This window comes from Mesoplodon mirus (assembly GCF_964341445.2).
Source record: "Mesoplodon mirus genome assembly, chromosome: 10".
Classification (NCBI taxonomy): Eukaryota; Metazoa; Chordata; class Mammalia; order Artiodactyla; family Ziphiidae; genus Mesoplodon; species Mesoplodon mirus.
In genome coordinates, this window is record NC_138986.1 from 16,217,633 (window position 1) to 16,245,191 (window position 27,559).

Below are 27,559 nucleotides of genomic sequence, written 5' to 3' on the forward strand. Positions count from 1 at the left end.
AAAATATGTTAAGTGGTATATATGTAAAATTTAATATTTAGGACTGTTTATCTTTTGAATCACTTAAGTAAAAGTTGAAAAATGGTAAATCTTTTTTTCTGTATACACACTTTTTTTTTAGAGCAACTTAAGATTTAAAGAACAATTGAGGAGAAATTATGGGGAGTTCCTATATACCCTCTCCTACATCTCCCAGTTTCCCCTATCATTAACATATTTAATTAGTCTGGTACATTTGTTACAACTGATAAACCAATATTCATACACTATTATTAACTAAAGTCCATAGTTTATAATAGGGTTCACTCTTTGTGTCCTACAGTTATTCAGGGTTTGGCAAATACATAATATCCACCATTATAGCATCATACAAAATAGTTTCACTGCCCTAAAAATCCCTGTGTTTCAACTACTCATCTCTCCCTCATTCTGCCAGAAACTTGGCAACCACTGATCTTTCTAAAAATTATGTTTACATAATTTTCCTTTATCAGAAAAGGAATAGATGTCATATAGTTGGAATTACACAGTATGTAGCTTTTCCACACTGGCTTCTTTCACTTACCAATATGTATTTAAGGTCTGCCGTGTCTTTTCATGGCTTGCTAGCTCATTTCTTTTGATCCTTAAATAATATTCCATTGTATGGATGTTTATTCCAGCTTGTTAAACCAGTTTATTTATTCATTCACCTATTAAAAAAATGTCTCAGTTGCTCCTGAATTTTAGCAGGTATGAATTATGCTGCTATAAACATTTGTGTGCAGGTTTTTGTGTGGACATAAGACTCAACTTATTTGGGTAAATACCTAGGTGAGTGATTGCTTGAATTCATGGTAAGGTAATGTTTCGCTTTGTAAGAAAATGCCAAACTGTCTTCCAAAGTGGCTGTACTATTTTACATTTCCATCAACAATTTCATTGTTATTTTAATTTGCATTTCTTTAATTAATTGCCAATGTTCATTCATCAGTAAATAATTATTCACCCATTGTGTGGCAGGCTGTCATAGCCACCAAGGATAAAGCAGTAAACAAAACAGACAAAGTTGGCTCTCCCTCTGGAGCTGACATTCTAGTAACAACATACAAATATAAACAAATTCCTAACTAGCATGTTAGATGGTAAAAAGCACTATGTAGAAAAATAAAAGTGTATGTATGTGGGGTTAACTTTTTTTTTTTTGGCTGCACCACGAGGCATGTGGGATCTTAGCTTCCCCGATCAGGGATCGAACCCATGCCCCCTGCAGTGGAAGTGCAGAGTCTTAACCACTGGACCATCAGGGAAGTCCTAGGTTAGCTTTAATTGTAGTGGTCAGGGAAGGGCTCACTGAGAGGTGACATATGAGCAAGGGACCTACAGGAGGTGAAAAAGAGCTATGCAAATAGCTGGAGAAAGAGGGTTCCAACCAGATGGGACAGCAATGCAAAGGGCCTCGGGCAGAGCCCCTCACCCCGTCCCCTGCCCCATAGTGTTCAAAGAATAGCAGAGGCTAGTGTGACCTCACGGGACTAAGAGTGAAGACAGGAAGAGGGGTGGCAGAATATCATGTAAGGCCTTGTAGACTAGAGAAACTTTGGTGTTCTTTTTTTTTTTTTGCGGTACGCGGGCCTCTCACTGTCGTGGCCTCTCCCGTTGCGGAGCACAAGCTCCGGACGCGCAGGCTCAGCGGCCATGGCTCACGGGCCCAGCCGCTCCGCGGCATGTGGGATGTTCCCGGACCGGGGCACGATCCCGTGTCCCCTGCATCGGCAGGCGGACTCTCAACCACTGCGCCACCAGGGAAGCCCGAAACTTTGGTTTTTAGTCAGAAATGAAGTTATTGGAGGTTGTAAGTGTGTATAAAATGGCATAAAAAAGAGTGGTCAGTTTGACCAGGAGAGTTTGGGGAATAAACTTTTCATGGAAACCCTCAAAGGAAGACAAAAGTAGTTTCATAAGTCTTCTAAGTTAGAGTGTCGATGAAAAAATTAATTAATAGTCAACCTATGAAAGAAATGGAAAATTTTATTTGAGCCAACCTGAGGATTATAACCTGGGAGATAGTCTCTCAGAGAGCTCTGAGAACTGTTCTGAAGAGGTAAAGGCGGAGGCCAGTATATATGTGATTTTGGAGAAGGGGTACATGAAATCAATCACCTTAGTAGGTTACTGCTATTCGAGAGAAACAAATATCGTAGTTAATGGTTTTAGTGCTTTTCTAAGTGTGAGAAGATGCAAGAAACTGGGTTCATGAAATTGTCTCCTGAAAATATTTAACCAAGGGCCAGTTCTGTCAGTTTTCGCAGACCACAAAGTGCCTCATGCTGATCTTCGCCCTGAATTCCTTTCAACGTGTATTATAGGCCAGTGACTGCAGTGGCTAATGACTTGATTCTTGTAGAACTGGATGGTGGGCCACATTTTTTTATTTTACAATCCCTTCCCTTTAGGTCTTAATTTCAACCAAGGTTTGCGAGGCATTTCATGACCAATTTATCCCGGGGTGCTAGGAATGCTCATTCCCAGGTCAAGCGAGGATTTCGTTGATAGGCCACTCAATGAGCTATTACCGTACTAGACCCTGTTAACAGTAGCCCAAAGCCTCTAGACCACCTGTCTTACTAGTCTGTTATGGTCCAGGAAATGTTCCCTATTGTTGCTTCTTCTCACATTTAGAGTTACACTACTACAATCATTGATCTTGAACTTCTTTGTCTTGCCTTACAATTGTTTTCTCTTATTTCATCAAGATTACTGATAAAACCAGTAGAGATACAGGCTGAAGCCTACCATCTTTAGCTTGTTGCACTAAGGACCCACCCATCACCTGCTGCTGTATCAGGTATAGTCTTTTCCCTAGATACAATTAGCCAGGAAAGAACTGCCTGTTAACCATCTTTCTGGGTAGCAAATTCTGCCTTTAAGGCCTAAAGTTTCTTATTCTGGGAGATAAAAAGAGACCAACTAGGAAACTCCGAGTGGTTGTCCCAACAGGTCAGGGGAAGGTGGCGCCGCGGTTCCGCACCCCCACCCCCCCACCGCCCGCACTGCGATGAAGGGGGGGCCTGAGGAGCATTAAAAAAAAGGTCCACCCCGTTCTTTTTTTTTTTTTTTAACATCTTTATTGGAGTATAATTGCTTTACATTGTTGTGTTAGTTGCTGCTGTATAACAAAGCGAATCAGCTATACATATACATATGTTCCCATATCCCCTCCCTCTTGGGTCTCCCTCCCTCCCACCCTCCCTATCCCATCCCTCTAGGGGGACACAAAGCTCCAAGCTGATCTCCCTGTGCTATGTGGCTGCTTCCCACTAGCTATCTATTTTACATTTGGTAGTGTCTATATGTCCTTGCCGCTCTCTCACTTCGTCCCAGTTTACCCTTCCCCCTCCCTGTGTCCTCAAACCCATTCTCTACGTCTGAGTCGTTATTCCTGTCCCGCCTCTAGGTTCTTCAGAACCTTTTTTTTTTTTTTTTTAGATTCCATATATATGTGTTAGCATACGGTATTTGTTTTTCTCTTTCTGATTTACTTCACTGTGTATGACAGACTCTAGGTCCATCCACCTCACTACACATAACTCCATTTCGTTCCTTTTTTGGCTGAGTAATATTCCATTGTATATATGTGCCACATTTTCTCTATCCATTCATCTGTTGATGGACACTTAGGTTGCTTCCATGTGCTGGCTATTGTAAATAGTGTTGCAATGAACATTGTGGTACATGACTCTTTTTGAATTATGGTTTTCTCAGGGTATATGCCCAGGAGTGGTATTGCTGGGTGGTATGGTAACTATTTTTAGTTTTTTAAGGAACCTCCATACTGTTCTCCACAGTGGCTGTATCAGTTTACATTCCCACCAACAGTGCAAGAGCGCCCCATTCTTGAGATGGACACAAAAGAGTCACAAATCCTTCACAGAAGCCCCTTTGAGTGACAGGCTTCCGCGCCAGTCGCCAAGGGCTAAGGACGCTTTTCAAAAGGGCCGCGCCATGGGCGGGACCCAGGGCACCGCCCGACAGCCGGGGGAGGCGGGGCACCGACCAGATCCGCCCAAAGAAGCCTCCCGGAAGGGGGCGTTGTCGCCGGAGGGATGATGTAAAAGGCGTCGCGCCGAGGGTGACGCCTAGCGTAGTTGACGTCGGGCTCCGCCTGTCACCCCTGGGGCTTGTTGCAGAGGAGGAGCGGGCGCCATGGCGGTTCTGCTGGAGACCACCTTGGGCGATGTCGTCATCGACTTGTACACGGAGGAGCGGCCGCGCGGTGAGACCCGGTCCCTGCTCACCTCTCCGCCGGGCCGCTATCTGCTTTCCCCACTTTGCCTTTTCTGCCAGGTCCCCGTGGACTGGTTGGAGCTTCTGGGCTGATGGTGCCCGCGACTGCGCTGTTTTATTAGCGGGCCTTGGTTGAAAAGTTTTTTTGAGGAGCAGCCTTTCTCCACATCTGGTGCTGGGTCCGGGTGGCGGGTGCTTGTGGTTATTAAATGCGTGTGTGTGTGTGTGTGTAATGCAGCATATACAATGCCCATAGCTTTTGCGGCTTTACTGCTTTTCACTAGTCAGAGGAAAGCAAGCAGTATTCCTTGGTGTGTAATCAGTATATCCTGATGAAAGCACGGAGGATGGGCTTGGAGCCGTGAGTGTGGGCATCCCTCGTGGCTGGAGGAAGGGCTGTCCAGAGGTGTGCACCCAACCTTAGCAAATACTCATTGATCGCCCACTATGCGAGACTTTGTGCCAAGCCGTAGGATGGGCCTCTTACCCTTGAGGGTCTAATTTTCCATTGGGGGAAATAGGCGCCGCAACCCATTTAATTTCTTAAGCGTTGTAGTGGAAGAATGTGTAAGTTGCCATGGAAACCAGAGGAGGGTGTAATTTTGGCAGGGGGCGGGGAGAAGCAAAGCTAGCAAAGAAATCAGAGCACTTGAACTAGCTCTTTGAAAGATGAGTGGGAGCGAGGGTTTTCTTGTTTGCTTGGAATTTTCTGTAAATAGCAAGTAGATCCGCGTGGCTTGACAGTGGAATGGCAGACTGCGAGTCTGATTGTTTACGTTTTTAGGTTAGGTCAGGTCGTGAACAGCCTTGTGTATCCTACTGAAGCCCAGAGTCTTTGAAGAGTTTAAGAGCGGGATGGAGGCATGGCAAACTTCTTGTTTTAGGACGATAATAAGTAGCAGTGTGGAGAATGTTTCAGAGCGGGGAGAAGCTGGAGACTAGGAGAGTTTAGTTACAATCAGGGTCCTGCCCCCATGGAATGCAGTCTGTGAAAGAAGATGAAACAAGCTGCAATATGGTACCATGAGTGCCTTCTGACGTGCTACACTTTATCCCACGCTCACTTACCGCCACCCCTCAACACTCAGCCATACCTCTATGCCTTTCTCATACTGTTGCCTCTACCCCGCATTTCTCTCCGCTGTTGTCCTTTTGGCAAAGTTCCTGCTTATTATTCAACTTTCAGATCAAGCATGATCTCTTTTGTGAAACTCTCCAGTGTCCCTAAGCAGAGTTCGATTGGTTTCTTGTGTTCTGTCTCAGGTCTTTTATAAATCACAGTACATATTTTGTTATACATTTACCTATTTTCCTGGAATTAATTTGCAAGTCTTGGTCTCCTCTCAAGAATATAAACTCTTAAGAGAATAGGGACTGTGTCTTAATTGTCTCTATATCCTGAGCACCTACTGCAGTGCCTGACACTTTGAGGGCAGACACCAAAGGTTGCTTATATCGAGTAATGCAAATATATGTGTTGTATTAGGATTCTTTGTGCAAGTGATAGAAACTCAGCACAAACTGGCTTAAAGAAAACAGTTGATTGCCTCATGTTACTGGGGTAAGCTTTAAGGATGGCAGGACCAGGGGGTAAACAGGATTTTATAGGGAATTATATTTTTCATCCCTTGGATTTGCTTTCCTTTGACTTTGACACTCTCCATGTGGAGCAGCACCTGGCAAGTGAGTGGGCCCTTTTCCGTAGAACTATGAGAGACTAAAGGGGAGGTAGGGTTATCTCACCTAATTAACACGGACAAAATGGACAAGCAGTGTTTCTGCAAAGATAGCTTGGGACACTAAAAACATAAGTCCACCCTATTTGTATGTATTTGTAAGCATGTGATTGGGTATCTACTTCTATATGTAACTACTTATCAATTTATAGTAAATATATCCAGACTTATTTTTCTTTTTTCCTCCCTCCTTCTCTCCTTTCTTTTTCTTTTTTTTAAAAACCTTTTTATTATAGAAAACTTGAAACATACACAGAAGTAGAATCATGTAAATGAACCGTCGTGTGCTGATGATCAGCTTCTGTTTAACAGTTGTGAAATGTTTCCTTTATAGCCCCAGTCCACTGGATGTTTAAATTTTTATTTTTATTTATTTATTTATTTATTTTGCCGCACCCCTCAGCTTGGGCGATCTTAGTTCCCCCGCCAGGGATGGAACCCTCACCCCCTGCATTGGAAGCGCAGAGTCTTAACCACTGGACCTCCAGGGAAGTCCCTCTTAAATATCTTTTAATCTATAGGTTCTCCCCCACCCCATTTTAAAATTAAGACTTTATTTATTTATTTATTTATTTATTATTATTTTTTAAAGGTAATTATTTTTCTTTTTTAAAGAAGATGTTGGGGGTAGGAGTTTATTAATTAATTTATTTATTTTTGCTGTGTTGGGTCTTCGTTTCTGTGCGAGGGCTTTCTCTAGTTGTGGCAAGCGGGGGCCACTCTTCATCGCGGTGCGCGGGCCTCTCACTGTCGCGGCCTCTCTCGCTGCGGAGCACAGGCTCCAGATGCGCAGGCTCAGTGGTTGTGGCTCACGGGCCTAGTTGCTCCGCGGCATGTGGGATCTTCCCAGACCAGGGCTCGAACCCGTGTCCCCTGCATTGGCAGCCGGACTCCCAACCACTGCGCCACCAGGGAAGCCTAAGACTTTATTTTTTTAAAGCACTTTAAGGTTCATAGCAAAACTGAGGTGAAGGTACAGAGATTTCCCATATTCCCCCTACCCCCAGTGCACAGGCCTCTGCCATTGTCCTACCTCCCACCAGAATGGTACATTTGTAATACATTTGTAATGTTTCTACCATGTAACATGGTACATACTTTACATTTGTTACTACAGTGGTACATTTGATGAACCTGTATTGACACATCATTATCACCCAAAGTCCATTATTTATGTTAGGGTACACTCTTGGTGGTGTGCATTCTGTGGCTTTGGACAAATGTATAGTGACATGTATCCACCATTACAGTATCATACAGAGTAATTTCACTGCCCTAAAAATCCTCTGTGCTCTGCCTGTTCATTCCCCGCCCCCCGCATCTCCTGGCAACCACTTATCTTTTATTGTGTCCATAGTTTTGCTTTTTCCAGAATGTTATACAGATGGAACCATACGGTATGTAGCCTTTCAGATTGACTTCTTTCACTGAGTAATGCATTTTAGGTGTCCCCGTCTTCTCATGGCTTGATGTCTCAATTCTTTTTGCCTTGAATAATATTTCATTGTCTGGTTGTACCACAGATTATTTATCCATTCACTTACTGAAGGACATCTTGATTGCTTCCAAATTTTGGCAGTTATGAATAAAGCTGCTATAAACATCCGTGTGCAAGTTTCTGCATAGACCTGTTTCCAGATCCTTTGGGTAAATGCAAAGGAACATGATTGCTGGATTGTATGATAAGAGTGTGTTTAGTCTAGTCTTGTAAGAAGGTCCATATATTATATTGGTTGATACATCTCTTAAATATCTTTTAATCTGTAAGATCCCCCCACCCCCCTTTTTTCCCTGAAAAATTTTTGAGAAAGAACCTGGGTCATTTGTAGATTTTTCTCATTTTGGATTTGACCCATTTTATCCCTGTTGTATCTTTTAGTATTTTATTCTGTCCCTTCTATTTCTCATGAATTGCTACTTAGATCCAGAGCCTTGATCAGATTCAGGTTTAATGTTTTTGGCAAGGATATTTCATATCAGGTAGTCTGTACTTCCAGCTGCATCACATTCAGGAGGCACTTGATGTCTGGTTGGATCTTTTTGTGATGTTAAAATTGGTTAGTGGCTCAGGCCTGTCTACCTGATATATCTGTTATAGTGTTCCCATTAGCTTTTCACCTAAAGATTTTGGCAACCATTGTTGATCACTACTTAGATTCATCATTTTTGTTTTCTAGTTAAAGGACTACTCCTATATGTTTAACGGTAACTCCAGGAATACATTTTTTTTCTAGAAAAATGATCAAAAGCCTGATATTCAACAACCTCCAATAACTTGGCTCCATCTTACCTCTCCAGCTTTTTAATCCTCTATTCCTCTGTGTCACTGGAGAAGTTATAGAAGTTAGACTAGTCTCCTGGACCCTCCCCAAAACATTTAAATTCCCACTTCCAGGGTATTTCATAATGTCTTCCCAGCTTGAAATGCCCACTCTCTACTCTCTGCCAATCCAGTTCTTTTAATGCTCCCTTAAGCCTCCAGAAGGTCTTCTCATTTCCCCAGCCAGAAACAATCTCTTTTCAACTTGTGTGGCATATTTAAAACCACTTTTAAACTTTGTATCATTTAAGTGCACAGATGGTATTATCAGGTGTGCCCACTATTGTAACTATTTGTGTTCAGGTGAAAGGACCCTAGTTTAGTATAAGCTCCTTGAGGGCAGGGACCACCTCATATGTCTTTCTGTCTGTTTGGTTTCTAGCTTAGTGCCTTGAGAAGTTGTTAGCATGTTTCTCTACAACTAGACTATAAACTTGTTAAGGGCAGAGATCGAGATTTAATGGCATTTGACCTAACAACAGTGACAGGTACTTAGAAGATTCTCAGTCAGTGTTCATTGGATAAATGAGTGAATTTATTAAAAAAACATGGTACATGATAAGTATATGGATTTTTATGAAGGGCTGTTTAATCATTGTGAAAAAAATGGTCCCAGATAGATTCTCAGTCAGTGTTTATTGGGTAAATGAGTGAGTTTATTTACAAAACATGGTACATGATAAGTATATAGATTTTTATGAAGGGCTATTTAATCATTGTGGAAAAAAATGGTCCCAGATATTTTGTCTTCTCTAATATAAATAATCTGTACCTGTTTTCAGATAGTCTGCTAGATCCTTTGCAGTCATAGTGTCCTTTTCAGTTTTTTTTTTCTCTTACAAAATCAGTTCATCAACAAAATGATTGCTTATTCCAGATAAGTTTCAGTTTTCTATACAGTTCAGATGCCCAAGAAATCCAAAGAAAAAGAGAATAAAATGATAATTTAAAACATATTGCCTTTTTCTAGGATTACTACCTTTTTCAATGGCTTTGGACATTTGACCATTTGGGGAAGTTTTTGTGTGGTAACTTAGAAATTAAACTGTACTAACTGTGCTTTTACTTGGTTAAAAATATATTTGTGAACTACTGTGATAAATTTACTATTTACTTTCTTTCAGCTTGCTTGAATTTCCTGAAGTTGTGCAAAATAAAATATTACAATTATTGCCTTATTCACAATGTACAGGTGAGTTGGTGGATATTAGTCATGTTCTTCGTTATTGGAACTATCTAGCAAGCTCTCTGAATTAACAAAGTATCCTATATATTATAGAGGGATTTTATCATACAGACTGGTGATCCTACAGGGACTGGCCGTGGAGGAGAGTCAGTTTTTGGGTAAGTTCTTTTATTTTCAAATGAGTAAAAATAGAATTGCCTCGGGCTTCCCTGGTGGCACAGTGGTTGAGAGTCCGCCTGCCGATTCAGGGGACACGGGTTCGTGCCCCAGTCTGGGAAGATCCCACGTGCCGCGGAGCGGCTGGGTCCGTGAGTCGTGGCCGCTGAGCCTGCACGTCTGGAGCCTGTGCTCCGCAACGGGAGAGGCCACAACAGTGAGAGGCCCTGTTAAGTAGCATATTTCTGTCTGCATTTTAAAATGTGGTTCAAATATAGATTTTTCCCAAGTTCCATAAATGTCTATCGCAAATAAAAGGAATATTTTGAATCATAGTGGTATTTCTATAAAGAAATGGTAGCCTGGGACTTCCCTGGCGGTCCAGTGGTTAAGACTCTCCCCTTCCACTGCAGCGGGCACGGGTTCCATCCCGCAAGCCATGCGCGCAGCCGAAAAAAACCAAAAACAAATGGTAACCTTATATGTTAACCCTAGTGCCCTATATGTAACCCTAGTAGTTTTATATTTCATGTTGAGTATACTTATATTTTATAACCTTATTATATGTATTTTTAGTCAACTGTATGGTGATCAAGCAAGCTTTTTCGATGCTGAAAAAGTGCCAAGAATTAAGCACAAGAAGAAGGGCACTGTGTCCATGGTGAACAATGGCAGTGATCAGCATGGATCTCAGGTTAGGAAATGGGAGAGGAGATGAGTTTTGCTGCAGGGAACCCACAAAATTATCTTTGTAAACTTTCTAGTAATGAGAGAATTTCAATCAAAGATATTTGTTAGAAGAAAAAAATGACACTATTTTTTCCTATGTTAAAAAAATCCTTATTATTTTGTTCTTTTAAAAGTAAAGCATGTCCATTGGGAGGAATTTAGAAAATACAGAAAAGCACAAAGATGAAAATAACATTACCTACAATCCCACCATTCCTGGAATATCACTGTTCACACTGTGGCCCGTTTCAGTATTGATTACTTATTTCAAAACAGGTCATGCTGAGCACCTTTCATTCATTGTCACAACAGCCCCATTGGAGTAGGTGCTTTTTTTCCCTCACAGTTTACATGTGAAAAAACTGAGATTTGGTTTGTTCAACTATTTTAAACAATCAGAGTATCTGTATTTATTGATATTTTATGTTTAAGCTTTGTGCCTTATACTTAGTAGTAGTGACAAGTAGGTGAGAATTCATGTAATTAATGTAGTCTTTTGTAACTGATTTCAGTTTGAATTATATATATATTTGTATTTATTCTATGTCTTTCTATATAGTTTCTTATTACAACAGGAGATAATCTAGATTACCTTGATGGTGTTCATACAGTGTTTGGTGAGGTGACAGAAGGCATGGACATAATTAAGAAAATTAATGAGACCTTTGTTGATAAGGACTTTGTACCATATCAAGATATCAGGTATGGTTATAGTTTAGTATTGAAATGTACTAGAGTGTTTTATATGTGATGTTTGACAGGTAATGGGGATGGCATATGTAGGACTGGTTTTTGGATAATTCTAAAATGTGTGACTATAAGAATCTTTATAATAGAGAAGACGTTTATTTAAAAAAATACTTGTGGGTCTTCCCTGGTGGCGCAGTGGTTGAGAATCTGCCTGCTAATGCAGGGGACACGGGTTCGAGCCCTGGTCTGGGAGGATCCCACATGCCGCGGAGCAACTAGGCCCGTGAGCCACAACTACTGAGCCTGCGCGTCTGGAGCCTGTGCTCCGCAACAAGAGAGGCCGCGACAGTGAGAGGCCCGCGCACCGCGATGAAGCATGGCCCCCACTTGCCACAACTAGAGAAAGCCCTCGCACAGAAACGAAGACCCAACACAGCAAAAATAAATTAATTAATTAGAAAAAAAAATACCTGTACTAATTATAAATGCTTATGTTGGGAGGAATTATTAATCCTTTAGCTTTTAAAAAATGCAGATTATTGAGAGATATGACAAAATTACTAAGATTTAGTCATTTATATTACATCTTAGCGTAATGCAGAGTAATAAATACAATATATAATATCAAACAATCAAAAACAGTAACACTAATTGTGAAAGTATACACTAGTAATATCCTTGTGCAATAAAATTTAAGAGCTTATGGGTTTTTTTGGTGTTAGGGATACTTAAGATATTTGTTATAATTTTTATAGAAAGTAAAACATGGATTCTGAAAAGACATAAATGTAACGTTTGACTTGGATTTATTTTGTAAGGATAAATCATACAGTGATTTTAGATGATCCATTTGATGATCCTCCTGATCTGTTAATTCCTGATCGATCACCAGAACCTACAAGGGAACAACTAGATGTAAGTAGAGTCTTCTTGTGATTGAATGTACATACATATTAATGTTTTGCATAAAATTTGCTTTTTACCTTATTAAAACTTATTTCTTCAGAATGATTATCTTGCTTGATCAATAATACTAGGACAAGTTTAGAGTTCTTTTTTCTCTTCCAGGGAGATACTCATTTTTCTACTTATCTTTTTATTTCCCTAATATTCTTTCCTTAGCTCTGGAAGCTTATATGAATACCTTGGGGAAATATTTCTCTTATCTCTTAACTCTAGATAGGAGTGTAGCTTTAAGGCTAAATTAAATTATCAGCTTGTGAAGGAACTTTTCAACTGGGGATACTTTTGAGCCAGGCTAAAACCCAGAAATTTCTGTGGCATAATGGAGACTTTTTCCCTCAGATCTTTTAAGGTAAAAATTTCTGCATATGAGGCCTCCTCAAAGCTGAATTTATCTTTATAGTTGGGATTTAATGCTTAATTTCTAAGATCATTTATCTTCTGTATTCAGCACTTAGTTGGATACCAGGTAGTTCCTATATAAATGTTTATTTTGATATTAAAATAAATTAGATGTCTAGTCTGGCTAGTATTATTGAATTCATCTAAATCAATTTTCAGAGGTTTGTAAGTTTGTTTCACATTTGTGAAACAAATGTTCTAACACATTTGATGGAACTAAGAATAAAGCATAATGTCTCTCATGTTTCTTAGATTTTTCTATTCTTTAAATATATGTATGAGTAACTTCTGCCTTAACAGAGTGGTCGAATAGGAGCAGATGAAGAAATTGATGATTTCAAAGGAAGATCGGCTGAAGAAGTCGAAGAAATAAAGGCAGAAAAAGAGGCCAAAACTCAAGCTATTCTACTAGAAATGGTAAGATAATTACTTTTTCGAATAGTTTTTCAGCAATATATTTAATACATACTCATTGTGAGTTTATTTCTGACTTTTTGATAGTCTTTAAAATATTAAAAAATTTAGCTAAGAGTTTTTTTCTGGATTAAATTTTGTATGACATAATATCACATATGAAAGTAAACAGATTTGATTCCACTATTAATATAGTGCTAAGTGCCTTTTTAAAAAAATGCGAAGTGGATATCCAGCTTACAAATATTAATTGGGTTTCAGTTGTTTATACTCATCTCATTTTTAAAGAGTTTCTTGGACTGAATTTTAAGTATATTAGAGAATCATTCTTTGTACATCTCAAGTATTGAGATTAAAGAGTAAAATACTAAGTACAGGATAAAACCTGGGCAGAAATTGAACACTGTAAAGTATACTCTTTTCTGTATTACTAGCAATATGAAGTCGTTTGGGGAACAGTTATTCAGTACATGATTAGTTGACCTACTAGGCATTTTTTCCATTTCTTATTTTTGTGGAATAGGTATACCTTTCACATAGTAGGTCATCAATAATATTGGAATGGATGGATAATAATTAAGTTTTTATTACTATCATTATTTTATATAGTAGAGCTTTCAGGTTCATTATCTGTTTTAAAATTTGTATTAGCATCACTAGTCTGAAGGAACAAATACTATAGATTATAATTCAAGAAAACTTTACTGAATTAAAAAAAATTAAAAATATACAGTTTAATGAGCACACTGTGTTATCTGAGAATATTGACCCAGAATAGCCAACACCAAGACAAATTCTAAGAAAATTACTGGACTTAAAAGAAAAACCCTTTGAGCACCTGGGCAGCAAGAGTAAGTGATTTATAAGGGAAAGAACATGAGCTTATCATCAGAGCTTTCATCAACAAAGTATAGAAAGTTTATGCCAGATTAAGAGGAGTTAACATATTCTTTAAACTTTTTATTTTCAGATAATTTCAAATTTACAGAAAAATTACAAATAACGCAGACAACTTCTATATACCTTTTACCCAGATTCACCCATTTTTAACATTTTGCCACATCTGCTTTGATCATTCATTTTCTCTCTCTCTCTCCTCTCCCTCTCTGTCTCTGATTATATACATGCACATACACACATACTGTTCTGGGAGGACCATTTGAAATTGCGGTGCAGATATCTTTTCTCTTTCATTAGTGTGTATTTCCTAAGAGCAACAATATTATCCTACATATTCACAGTATAGATATCAAAATCATGAAATTTAAAATTGATAGAAATTACAGTCTACATTGCAGTTTTGTCAGTTACTTCAGTAATATCCTTCATAGCTTTTTTTTTCCTTCCAGTCTAGAATCCAGCTCATGATCAATCATCTGTTGCATTTAGTTGTCATGTTGCTCTAATCTCTTTACTGGAAGAATTCCTTAACTTGCCTTGTTTTTCATTACGTTAACATTTTTGAAGAATACAGGTCATTTATTTTGTAGAATATTCTTCAATTTAGGTTTATCTGCTGTTGCCTTGTGATTAAGATTCAGGTTATACACCCACAGCCAGAGTACTACATAGGTGACATTGTATCCTTCTCAGATGTCACATCTGGAGGTGGATAATATCCATCTGCCTCTCATTGGAAAGTGTTCATTTTGATCACTTGGTCAAGGTAATCCATTGTCTGGGGTCTCCACTACATAGTTTCTGTTTTCCCCTTGCAACTAATAAGCCATCTGTAGCAAGGCACTTTGAGACCTTCAGATATCTTATTCCTTGTCAAACTGTCCCTCTGGATTTCTTAGCCATCCGTGACTATTGCTTGAACCAATCTTGACTCTGATGGGTGCAAAGTGGTGATTTCCCAACTCTGCCATTTTTTCCACACTTGTCAGCCTGCCTTCTTTTGTAAGGAAGAGTACTCCTTTATTATCTCTACTTATCATATATTCATTATCAATATGGACTTGTGGATTCCTTTTCTTGTTTTGTTTTTAATAAATAGCATTTATTTTATAGAGTAGTTCTAGATTTACAGAAAAGTTGAACAAGAAGTACAGAGAGTTCCTATGTACTCCCTTCACCCTCCCCAACAGTTTACCTTTTTAATTAGCATCTTCCATTAGTGTGGTACATTTGTTACAATTGGTGAGCCAATATTGTTAAATTATTATTAACTAAAATCCATAATTTACATTAGGATTCACTCTTTGTGTTGACAAATGCCATGTTTTGTACAGAATAGTTTCACTGCCTTGAAAGTCTTCTGTGCTCCACCTGTTCATCCCCCTAACTCCTGGCAACCAGTATCTTTTTCTACTGTCTGCATAGTTTTGCCTTTTCCAGAATGTCATATAATTGGAATCATACAGTGTGTAGCCTTTTCAGATTGGCTTCTTTCACTTAGCAACATATACTTAAGGTTCCTCCGTGTCTCTTCATGGCTTGATAGCTCATTTCTCTTGATAGTTACATAATATTTCATATGGGTCTACCACAGTTTGTTTATCCATTCACCTATTAAATATCTTGGTTGCTTCCGAGTTTTGGCAAATATGAATAAAGCTGCTATAAACATTTGTATGTAGAATTTCGTGTGGACATAATTTTTAACTCATTTGAGTAAATACCTAGGAGCACAATTGCTGGATTGTATGGTTTAGCTTTGTGAGAAACGGCCGAATTCTCTTCCAACTTGCATTACCATCTTGCATTCACACCAGCAAGAATGAGACTTCCTGTCCTACATCCTTGTTAGCACTTGGTGTTGTCAGTGTTTTGGAGTTTAGCTGTTCCATTAGGTGATCCTGTGTCCTTTCAATTCTCACAATTAACAAGTTTCCTCTATTTTCTAAGAACATCAGTTTCTCTTTATTTGTATATAATGTAATGGTAATTCAGCTAGTGTTTTGCAATATTGTTTTGACCTTCATAGCTTATGAATATGTTAAATTTCCTTGTAGTATTTTAAAGTTATCTTTGACTAAGTAGTATAACAAGTTCTTTTTTAACTCATTAACTTTTTTTCTCATTTGTGCTTCCATTAGATGTATTTCTGCCGTTATAGGTGCCTTTGGGGATTTTTACTGATTTGCTCTTCCCCATATATGTTGTAATGCTGCTTATTGGGCATAGGTTATTGCTATCTTTTGATAGACTTCAGAGACACTGAGCAGATCTTACCGGCTCAGTTGCTTCTTACTGTTTATGATTTCGAAGATTTCTCTCTCTTTTTTTTAATGTGTTTATCCAAGAGGAAACACTTTATATAGTAATCTTACCTGAAATCATCTCTGAGAGTTTTTGAATATATGTATGAAGATATATTGTTTCCCCATCTAAAGGCTCATGGTCAACATACTTTTCCCACAAGGAAAGCAACACCATCATCATATCATGCTTTTCTCTTACTGTCACCCTCTCTAGTTCTTTAGTAGGAAGTGGTAGGCTCGGCTCAGCACAGTAGTTAACCATGAAGTTGACTTTGGTTTGACTGAAGTAGAAGATGATAGTGAGGGTGAGATTAAAAAGCTAGAAACACTATCCAGGAATTGTTGGTGTTCCATCCTGAGCAATAATGTGGAGAAGAACTGGGCATTACTTATTGCCAAAGGCTAGATTCAGCATGACGGTATTTTACAGAAGTTTAAAAACAAGTAAAACTAACCAAATGTTACTTAGGGGTATATACTTATGTGGCAGAACTCTATAAAGATCTGTAAGGGAATGGCCAGAAAGGAAAACCAAAAAGCTCATTTGTGGTGAGAGAGGCAGAGGGATAATGGGATCAGGGGACATTTTAGTTCTTAAGCTAGTTGGTGGCATCATGGGTGTTTTTATTTTCATGCTTCATAACTTAGATATACTTCACATAAATTCTTTGAAAAATATATTAAATACTTGAAGAAAGAAAAAGTGGAGATAAAATTGGGACTTTGAAGCCAGGTAGACCTGGGTTCAAATCCCAACTCTGTTGCTTACAACTGTGTGACCCTGGGCTAGTTAGTTATTTAACCTTTTTGAATTTTACTTTACTCAAGGAAAAGTAAAATGGAAATTGCATGGTTGTTTTAAGAATTGGCAGTAATGTATATGAAGTGCCAAACATGGTCTTCACACAAAGTAGGGGTCTGGTAAATATTTTGGCTATTAATATTGTTACTGCCAGGAAGCATGGAGTTTTGAATTTTGAAATCTATTAAGATTTCTTTTCCTGAGCCTGTAGTTTATAATGTAAATTTAGATATTTCAGGGAATCAGCATTGTGGGCTAAATACGGGATATTTAGAATGCGAATTAACTAAAGGAGTTGATTTATCTTCTTGTTTATTTATCATTTAGGTGGGAGACCTACCTGATGCAGATATTAAACCTCCAGAAAATGTGCTCTTTGTGTGTAAATTGAATCCAGTGACCACAGATGAAGATCTGGAGATAATATTCTCAAGATTTGGGCCAATAAGAAGGTAGTCTCTAGAATTAGTGAAAGATTTAGAAAAGCTAGGTATTTGTTGGTGGTTTTCTAATAACATTTTTGATGAGTCTGTGAACTCAAAGTGAATTTTATACTGGTGAGTTTTACAGATGAGTCTGTTGGACAGTAGGGAAGAAAAACATGTATGTAAATGTGTATGCGTAGATATATGTGTGTATATATATTATAATGTGTGTGTATGCATTATACATTGAATGATTCTCTCACTCCCAGCACAGACATTTTCAGCTATAAAACAGGAAGTGAATGGAACAGTTTAAGTCTAGTTCTGTAGTATTCTTCTTTAATATTTTAAATATCTATCTCATTTAAATTCTTCCTAGAATTACCAGCAACCTATGTCAAAATTAATTTGAATCTAAGTTTTCTAAAGTTTTTCTTTTGGTTAATTTTCCTTGTATTATTAATGCAAAAGTTTATGAAGCTAGTGTTTCTGTGAGAAAGGGGAATATTTTGTAATTGATTTAAAAATATTGTTTTAAGTTTAGAATTTCCTTTCATTTCATGTTTTTTCTTCTATGAAGCCATTCTTTATTCTTCCTATTGAAAGAAAAATCTTTCTATAAAAGACTACCTGACTTTATTCCTCTACTCACTTATAATATATCATCTTTATAAAAATATTTCCTATACTGCTACTTCTTATTTTTAAATTGGAGACATTCTATTCTAACTTCTTGCTCGGGAAGATGAGGATTCACCTCTATTTCTATCCTGCCCTCTTCATTCTCCCTGCCTACTACTTTGGTTGTATCATAATTTTGGTTAGATCTTTGTTCAATATTTACATTTTAATATATACTTAAATATTGTAACAGCTGAACCATATGCTATAATGTGATTACTTTTCCTTTTCTCTCACAATGTTTTATATCCCTGTTTCATTTCATGTGTTTAAAATGAGACTTGAGATACATGAGGAAAAAGGATTAAGCCAGGTGCTTTAAATTCTTATTGGCCCTTTCACTTGGTTAAGATGGATTAGTTCTGTATAATAGCTAGACTTATGCGATTACATTTGAGCTTGGTTTATATTAAAATTCAAAACCCCCAAATCGTAAGTTTACTAAACATGTGTATATGTATGAATGTGTGTGCATTATTCTACAGTGACATTAGATAATCTGTAATTCATCTGTATTTGGACTACAAATAAATTACGATTTAAAAGGATTTTTAGCAGTAATTTCCCTTTGCCAAAGGAAAATTAAATATTTTTATCTTATTCTTCCTTCGGTGTTTTGGGAATTTAGGATTGTAGGCCTAGATAGGGCATTTATAGTAGAATCTAGATAATTTAGTTTCTAGACTGGTGAACTATTTTTTTAAAAATAGTTATTATTGAAGAGATTTGGAGAAATATAGTTCTGTGAATTTAACTTTGGCTTATTTTGTTTTTTACTTTTGAAGAGTAAGAGTGAATGCTTTTTCTTTAAAGTCGCTTTTTTCCAAACTTTTTTTCAGTTGTGAAGTTATCCGGGATTGGAAGACTGGAGAATCCCTGTGTTATGCTTTTATTGAATTTGAAAAAGTAGGTCATAATATAGATATATTAAATTTGTATTTTTTTTGTTCTATGGTATTAAAGTGTGAAAATATATAGAACTTTTTCTAGTCTCTAAGATTAGAAAATTAGTTTGCCCTTTCTTTAGGCACCCAAGAAAAATAACTTTGTTATATTCAAATAGGGGATAAATTTAACATCTATCAATGTCAATATATGTATCTTTACTTTAAGTTCAGTTTCAACCTACATGAATGTATCTTTAAAATTTTAAAGTTTTAGGTAAAGTTCTTCACATTCGATAAATAATTTTTCAGTGCTATTTAGGTAGATATAATAATTGAGTAATAGAGAACCAATCTGGGTGTTACGATCTAGATATTAATTTCAGCTCTATCACTGACCAACTGTTCTATGATATTTGGCAGTTTATTTAGAATTATTCTTTCTAGGCATTATCTTCCTTATAAGTAAAACTTGAGTATTAGATTAGATGGTACTCTCTAGATCTATAATAGGAATGACAGCTTATGTTACTCAAGTAATTTTCTTTAAGCAAGCATTATGCTATTTGACCTGCATTTAATCCTCACAACTCTGAGATAGGTACTGTCCTCCTTCTCCAAATAAGTAAACTGAGACACACAGTGGTAGCGTGACTTGTTTAAAATCATGTACCTAGTGAATGTCATAGCCTTCTGTCCGCTGTTTTATTTTCAAAGAAATAGTTAATAACTCAATTAACATTTTATGTAACAAATATTAACTACCACCCATATTTATAAAATTGTTCAGATTTAAAATGTTGTTAATACTCATAAATTTAGTGTAATTCTTTAAAAAAAAACCCATCAAGTTTAAATGTGACTTATACAGTGACTAGGAACATTTGTATTAATTCTGTTTCTTCTTTGCACATTTCTTCATCTGATAAATAAATACAAAAGCTTGTATTTGCTCTTAGATATGCCTGATGCTGTTCCCAATGTGTTTAGCCATTTTGCTAGGCTATGTTATTTCTTTTTGCAGCTTTGGACTGAAGTATGTCTAATAGTAGCTCATTTTAAGTTATAGTTATTCCAAAGTACTTATCGAACACCTTTTATATTTCAGGCACTGCAGTAGGCCCTAGGGGTACAAGATGAATAATGGAGGGTTGAGGAAGACAGACACATAACACATTATACCTAGACACTGTGTCAGGTGTACCAGAAATAATATTTACAAGGTACATTGGTGTTAGCAGAAAGGAGATCTCCACCTTTAGTTTGCTGTGAATACTTTTTGTCAACTTGACCGTGTTATTCCATCACTGAGCATAGATTATATTGTTTATTTGCTTACAAACATAATTTCATTTTGTTTATGGCAGATAGACTAATATCTTCTGCAGGTATCCCATTTGCCATGAATACATAGCTCAGGTCAACTGTAGGGCATAGAGTGGTTCTAGAATCTATGGATTCTTTATCATGATTCAACATTTCAGTTTTTGAGGTGAATCTTTTATTTATTTATTTTTGGCTGCGTTGGGTCTTCGTTGCTGAGCGTGGGCTTTCTCTGGTTGCGGCGAGCGGGGGCTACTCTTCGTTGTGGTGTGCAGGCTTCTCATTGCGGTGGCTTCTCTTGTTGCGGAGCACGGGCTCTAGGCATGCGGGCTTCAGTAGTTGTGGCACACGGGCTCAGTAGTTGTGGCTCACAGACTTAGTTGCTCTGCGGCATGTGGGATCTTCCCGGACCAGGGATCGAACCCGTGTCCCTTGAATTGGCAGGCATATTCTTAACCACTGTGCCACCGGGGGAGTCCCTGAGGTGAATCTTTTGTAGCCTTTCTCTTTTCTTGAAAATTAGATTAAGCTACATTATTCTGCTTTGTAATTATCATGAGCGGTAGCCTCTTTGTAAGTGTCCATCACTGAGTCTTTTTTGCATGTTCTCTATGCTTTGGATAATCTGATTTGGATAATAATAATCAGATAATAATCTGATCAAAATTTTTTTAAAACTGAGGAATGAAATTCATGCTGAAAACGTGCAGCTCACGAGTGAACAGCTTGATGAATTAATCACAGTTAATGCACTCATGTAAATCACCACCCAGGTCAAGGAATAAAACGCGAGCAGAAAAAAAATTACTGGAATCCCAGAGGCCTCACCTGTGTCCCCTTCCACAAACTTCCCCATTGCTGCTACTTCTGATATCATAGATTTTGTCTAATTTTAAACTTGATATCAGTGTAAACACCATATGTGTTTTTGGTGTCTAGCTTCTTCTGCTCAGTGTTAACATTTGTGAGATTTGTTCGTTACTGCATGTAGCTTTTAACTTTTTTGTTAATTTTCATTGGAAATACGGTATTTTATGTGTGTATGTAAATTTTCACTGACATAGTATTTTATTGTGTGTATGTAAATTTTCATTGCCATATGGTATTTCATTGTGTGTATATAACCTTATTTAGATTTCCAGTCTGCTGTTGATGGACATTTGGGTCTTTCCCAGTTTTGGCTACTATGAAAGGTGCTGCTCTAAACCCTTTCTGTCATGTCTTTCAGTGTACAGATGTATGCATTTTTGTTGGGTATATATCCAAGAGGGAATTGCTGGGTCATAGGGTAGGTGTAGCTTCAGGAGATAATTCCAGTCAGCTTTCCAAAGGGATTATCCTAATTTTCACTTCCACTAGCAATGTATGGGAGTCCCTATTATTCTGTAGCTTTACCAACTCTTGGTATGGTCTTTTAAGTTTTATCCACTCTGGTGGGTGTGTAGTGGTATCTTATTGTGGCTTTATTTTGCATTTTCCTGCCTGAGCCCCTTTTCATACATTTATTGCCATTTAAATGTCCTTTATAAAAATGAAGTACCTGTTCAAGACTTGGCCACTTTGGGATCGGGTGTTTGTGCCTTTTTATTGATTTGTAAGAATTCTCTGTACTTTCTGGGTACAAACTCTTTTTTTGGTTGTATGTGTTGAAGGTGTCTGCTGCTCAGTGGATTGCCTTTTCCCCTTTCTTAATGGTGTCTTTTTTTTTTTTTTTTTTTTTTTTTTGCGGTACGTGGGCCTCTCACCGCCGCGGCCTCTCCCGTTGCGGAGCACAGGCTCCAGACGCGCAGGCCCAGCGGCCATGGCTCACGGGCCCAGCCACTCCGCAGCACGTGGGATCCTCCCGGACCGGGGCACGAACCCGCGTCCCCTGCATCAGCAGGCGGACCCTCAACCACTGCGCCACCAGGGAAGCCCTGTGGTGTCTTTTGATAAGCAGAAATTTCTAATTTTTAGTTCAGTTTGTCAGCTTTTTTTCCTTATTGCCTATTTTTAAAGATGTTTGCCTACCTGAAATCATGAAAATATTCTCTATGCTATCTTTAGAAGCTTTGTTGTGAAATTATCTCTCCCATTTAGATCTGAAATTTGATTTTTGTATGTTATGTGTGTCGTGTTAAATTTCATTTTTCTTGCATAAGATAGCCAGGTGACCCAGCAAAATTCGTTAAAAAGGTTGACCCATTCGCATAGCTCTTCAGTACCCACTTTGTCATGAATCCGGTGTCCACGTGTGTAAAGTCTGTTTCTGGATGCCGCACTGCTGCACTGGTCGATTTGTCTGTCCTTGCACCACTCTCAAGTTGTGTGAATTACTGTAGCTTTATAATGTCTTGATATCTGGTAGTGTGAGTCCTCCAACTTTGTTCTTCTTAAAGATTTTCTTGGATATTTTTGTCCTTTGCATGCATTTCCATATGTGTTTTTTATAATTTTTAATTGAAGTGTAGTTGATTTACAATGTTGTGTTTAATCTAAATTTTGAAGAGATTCCTTAACTATTGTTTAGGTATAAGTAAATTGAGTATTTGCAAATATGATCCTCCTGAAAAAAAAGTATCTGAGAATTTTCTCTTTGGGGAAATGGCACAGTGATGGAATTATGCCTGCCTAAGGGTCATCAGTCAGATTTATCAAACATGCACTGATTGCCTACCATGTGCCAGATGATGGTCTAAATGATGTAGATTCAAAGATGAATAAAGTTTTGTCCCTTGGAGTTTATATTCCATTTAATTCTTGACATACATTGTAAATAAATATGATTATAACTAGTTCTTTTATCTGCTTCTCTTTGGATTGTTTCTAGTTGAGCTGTGAACAGACAAAAAAATAAGTTTCCAGGGACCTAGGAGAAAATTGATCAGTGCTGGATTGAAATGTGTCATTTCTAGTCTTCAGATGTCAGAAATGGGGATGTAGGGCTTGCAGAGTTACTGACAAGGATTCTTATATAACATGGACCTTGGTATCATAGGCCCACAATCCATTATCCAAAACCCTTGGGAATAGCTGTTCCCATTTCAGACTTTTTCAGAATTTAGAAATGTAATACTGTGTGTTTGTGTGTGTGTGTGCGCAACACACATATCTCTGGATTATGTGGCACACTTCTGGGTCAGCATTCCATAATCACAGAAATACTTCTGCTGTGGAAACAAATGAATATTCATACTAAGTAGAATAAGTTAAGGTTTATCCTTCCATTAGGTTTTGCTGTCACATGGATTTTAACACCAAATTTATAAAAACAGTTTTCAGGATATTTTTGGGTTATGAGTAAAAGGGGTTATGGATTTGTATAACACAGTTGGTAAGTATATGTATGTGCACTGCAATCAGACTGCCTCGGTTCAAATCCTGGCTCTCGCCCTTGCCAACTGTGTGCCCTTTAGCAACTTCTGTACCTCTCTAAACCTCTGTTTTCTTTTTGAGAAAATGGAGGTAATATAGGTAATACCTCATAAGGTTGTTATCAGAGTTAATTGAGATAATAGATGCAAAGCATTTAACAGCATTTGGTGCATAGTAAGTATTCAAATTTTAGTTTTAGTAACAAGAAACTTTTTGTATTTTCAGTATTTGTTCTAGCTGCAGAAATCTTTTCCATAAAGATTTATGCTTGAGTTTTTATAATTACTATCAGGAAGAAGATTGTGAGAAAGCATTCTTCAAAATGGACAATGTACTTATAGATGACAGAAGAATACATGTGGACTTTAGCCAGTCTGTTGCAAAGGTTAAATGGAAAGGAAAAGGTATGTTGGTTCCTCTTCCTTTGTTTCTGTTCTGCTTTGCATCGTGTGTGTGTGTGTATCTCTTTTGACAGTGTTTTTAATTAGAAGTGTTCAGTGATGTAACTCCTGCTATTTGATTTTACCTAGCTGCTATCTAGTATATAAGATGGGGGTATGTGTGTGTGAGTGTGTATATTTGCTTTTTTTTTTTTTTTAATTTTTACTGAAGTATAATTGATTTACAATGTTGTGTTAGTTTCAGGTACACAGCAAAGTGATTCAGTTATACATATACATATATCTACTCTTTTTTAGATTCTTTTCCCATGTAGGTCATTACATATTGAGTAGTGTTCCTGTGCTATATAGTAGGTCCTTATTAGTTATCTATTTATATATTGTAGTGGGTATATGTCAAGCCCAGTCTCCCCATTTATCTCACTCCCCCATCCCCCTGTTAACCATAAGATTGTTTTCTGCATCTGTAACTCTATTTCTATTTTGTAAATAAGTTCATTTGTACTATTTTTTTAGATTCCACACATAAGTGATATCATATGATATTTGTCCTTCTCTATCTGATGCATATGTGTATTTTAAACTGATGATGAATATACTTCCTATGTTTGACTGTATTATAAATTACTTATAATTACCCATTGCAGACATAACATGTTTCCAAAGTAATTATCATTTGGTGGTTTGGCTCCTCTAGATGCAAAACTCTTAAAAATTCTTTTTTCTGGGGCTTTCCTGGTGGCGCAGTGGTTAAGAATCCACCTGCCAGTGCAGGGGACATGGGTTTGAGCTGTGGTCTGGGAAGATCCCACATGCTGCGGAGCAGCTAAGCCCGTGTGCCACAACTACTGAAGCCCATGTGCCTAGAGCCCGTGCTCCACAACAAGAGAAGCCACCGGGATGAGAAGCCCGTGCACTGCAACAAAGAGTAGCTCCCGCTTGCCACAACTAGAGAAAGCCCATGCACGTCAACGAAGACCCAACGTAGCCGAAAACAAATAAATGTTTTTAAAAATTCTTTTTTATAAAGTTTGTTTGTCTTAGTTGTCATTTGGTACAAGATTGAAAAGATCTTCTGTGTACTAGGTCCTATCCCTACGCATATGACATCCCACGTATGCATATATATATCAAATTTCTGCTAGTGGTGGTATAACAAACTTAAGGTTGAATCTGTGTATACTGAAATACTACGGGTTTTTGATTGCTGATGCAGTGTTTTTATTTATTTTTTTTTTATAAATTTATTTATTTTTGGCTGCATTGGGTCTTTCTTATTGTGTGCGGACTTTTCTCTAGTTGCGGCAAGCGGGGGCTACTCTTTTTTTTTTTTTTTTTTTTTTTTTTTTGCTGTACGCGGGCCTCTCACTGTTGTGGCCTCTCCCGTTGCGGAGCACAGGCTCCGGACGCGCAGGCTCAGCGGCCATGGCTCACGGGCCCAGCTGCTCCTCAGCATGTGGGATCTTCCCGGACCTGGGCACGAACCCGTGTCCCCTGCATCGGCAGGCAGACTCTCAACCACTGCGCCACCAGGGAAGTTCCTGAGATAATTCTGTATATTATGGATTCACATTTTAAAAAATTGAACATATCTTGTGTACCATTCACAGTGCTAAGTACTTTTCCTTATTGCCTTGTTTAATGATTCCAACAGCATTGTGAAATGTTGATATTATTTTCAGTTCCTAAATGAAGAGAATGACTTTCAGAGAACTGAAGTGTCCTACCTAGGACCTCCCACTAGAGTCAAGATTTGAATCCAGAACTTCTCACTTTGATCTGTTGCTCCTTCTACTATATACCATAACTGCTTCATCCATAGTGAGACTTCTAATGGCAGGCACATGGCACATATTTTTCAGTGATGAAATGATGCCTGTTTGTTACAGTTACCAGTATTTTAACTCTTATAATTGTCTGTTTCACATTTATATGAAACTTTGCCTACTGGCCCTTTTCCTTTACAAAGCTTCTGGAATTGCCAAATAGATTCATCTTGTCTTTGATGCTTATAAGCCTCTCAGATCTCAGACACAGGTCCCAAGCTCTCAATTACCTTTGGGCCTAATGTTCTCATAGACTTAATGGCTCTACTTGAACCCTGAATTATTTTCCAGTGATTGTATTCACTGTGTAATTTAGGATTTGGAAGTTTGGTGTTGTAATATTCATGTATGTCATTAGGGGGCAGCATCTGGCTACCTAGCAAAATGGATATCTGATTTCAGTTAAAATAGTGGTGGAGAATGAATTACTATGATTCTTTTGTTTTCTTCTCAGCCTTTTTCTATCCCCTGATATATATGCCACTTATAAATAGTTCTTATATATTATACCTCTTATAAAATAATTATTGTTCTTGATGAATCAGGTGATTTTCTTACTAGGTTGTTTCTTCTTTTTTTAAATAAATAGGTGGGAAATACACCAAGAGTGATTTCAAGGAGTATGAAAAGGAACAGAATAAACCATCTAATTTGGTTCTGAAAGATAAAGTAAAGCCCAAACAGGAGTATCCTTCACAAGAACCAGTTGGTCAATATGTACTGACCATCCAATCTGGAGAGTTGAGTGTGATACCTTATAAAAAGGCTATAGAAGACAAGTTCCTGAATCCAGATGGTTTGTGAAGAAATCACTTAGTTTATTGTTACCTCTTTTCACCATTTTACATATGTATACTTTGCTTTTTCAGTATATTCTCTATTGTATGGAGAAAGTTAAGGTTGAAAGAAGTTTTGAGCTTAATTCTTTTACCTCCCTACACTTAGGTTAAGGTTATCTCTTATTCTCAGAAGATCTGCAGGTAAGAGTTGTATTTTCTATATATAATCTTAATGTTTTAAATTTCTCATAGTCAGCAATTTCTTTGTTATAGCTAAGCTAAACGCTTTGTGTTAACCCTTCTTATATGTTTAACTTCTTTGGAGTTGGTGAATATATAGATAACAAAATCCTGTTGTTTTACATTATTAGATTGCTTCCTTCTGCATATAAGACATTGTCAGTCTAGCAACAAATATTTATTGGGCTCCTAGTGTGTACAAGAGTTGACTTTTATAGGATTAAAAAGAAATCCATTGACTTGACCCTTTAGTTTATAGATTCTTTCAAGTTTTAGGCTGAGACAAATAAGAAGCAATGAAACATACTTTTCATATTATGTCATTTTAGTTTGTTCATTGATATTCTCATTATAAATCTATCACTCCATACATGGCAAAGGTTATTTCTTTTGTGATTCTTTCTCATAAATAGTTTCTTTGTTTCCTAGTTTCTGTTGGTGTTTTAGGGATTCTCTTTGCCCATACTATATAGACATTTTTTTTCCAAGTATTCGTCAGGAAAGATGAATATCAGGTTGACCTGTTAAATATTTTTTATTGTATTGGCTGTCTAATGCACAAAGCATTGTAAGGTGTTAGAGTTGGATAAAGTCTGGAGTATACTGACATAATCAGCATGAAAAGAGGCTTTCACATACAGACAAACCAAACAGTAAACTAAGATTGGTCTGAAAACATGGACATTAGAGGGGGTATGATTGAAATCTTAGAATCATAAAAGGTGTGGATGGAATACACTTGAGATTTATTCACCAAATCTTTGAAATTAAGTTGA

At 37.5% G+C, this 27,559-nt stretch overlaps 1 protein-coding gene across 1 annotated transcript in view; it reads left to right on the forward strand.

The window, feature by feature from the left end:
• The first annotated feature begins 4,137 nt into the window (after positions 1 to 4,137).
• PPIL4 (peptidylprolyl isomerase like 4) overlaps positions 4,138 to 27,559 on the forward strand; it is a 37,766-nt gene continuing 14,344 nt past the window's right edge. Inside the window, exons 1-11 of the mRNA XM_082633439.1 lie at positions 4,138 to 4,255; positions 9,447 to 9,514; positions 9,602 to 9,666; positions 10,241 to 10,358; positions 10,953 to 11,095; positions 11,902 to 11,998; positions 12,749 to 12,865; positions 17,198 to 17,322; positions 18,816 to 18,882; positions 23,830 to 23,941; positions 26,354 to 26,450. Of these exons, the coding sequence (XP_082489565.1) occupies positions 4,186 to 4,255; positions 9,447 to 9,514; positions 9,602 to 9,666; positions 10,241 to 10,358; positions 10,953 to 11,095; positions 11,902 to 11,998; positions 12,749 to 12,865; positions 17,198 to 17,322; positions 18,816 to 18,882; positions 23,830 to 23,941; positions 26,354 to 26,450 (1,079 nt within the window). The 5' untranslated portion in view covers positions 4,138 to 4,185. The remainder of the gene's footprint in view (positions 4,256 to 9,446; positions 9,515 to 9,601; positions 9,667 to 10,240; positions 10,359 to 10,952; positions 11,096 to 11,901; positions 11,999 to 12,748; positions 12,866 to 17,197; positions 17,323 to 18,815; positions 18,883 to 23,829; positions 23,942 to 26,353; positions 26,451 to 27,559) is intronic.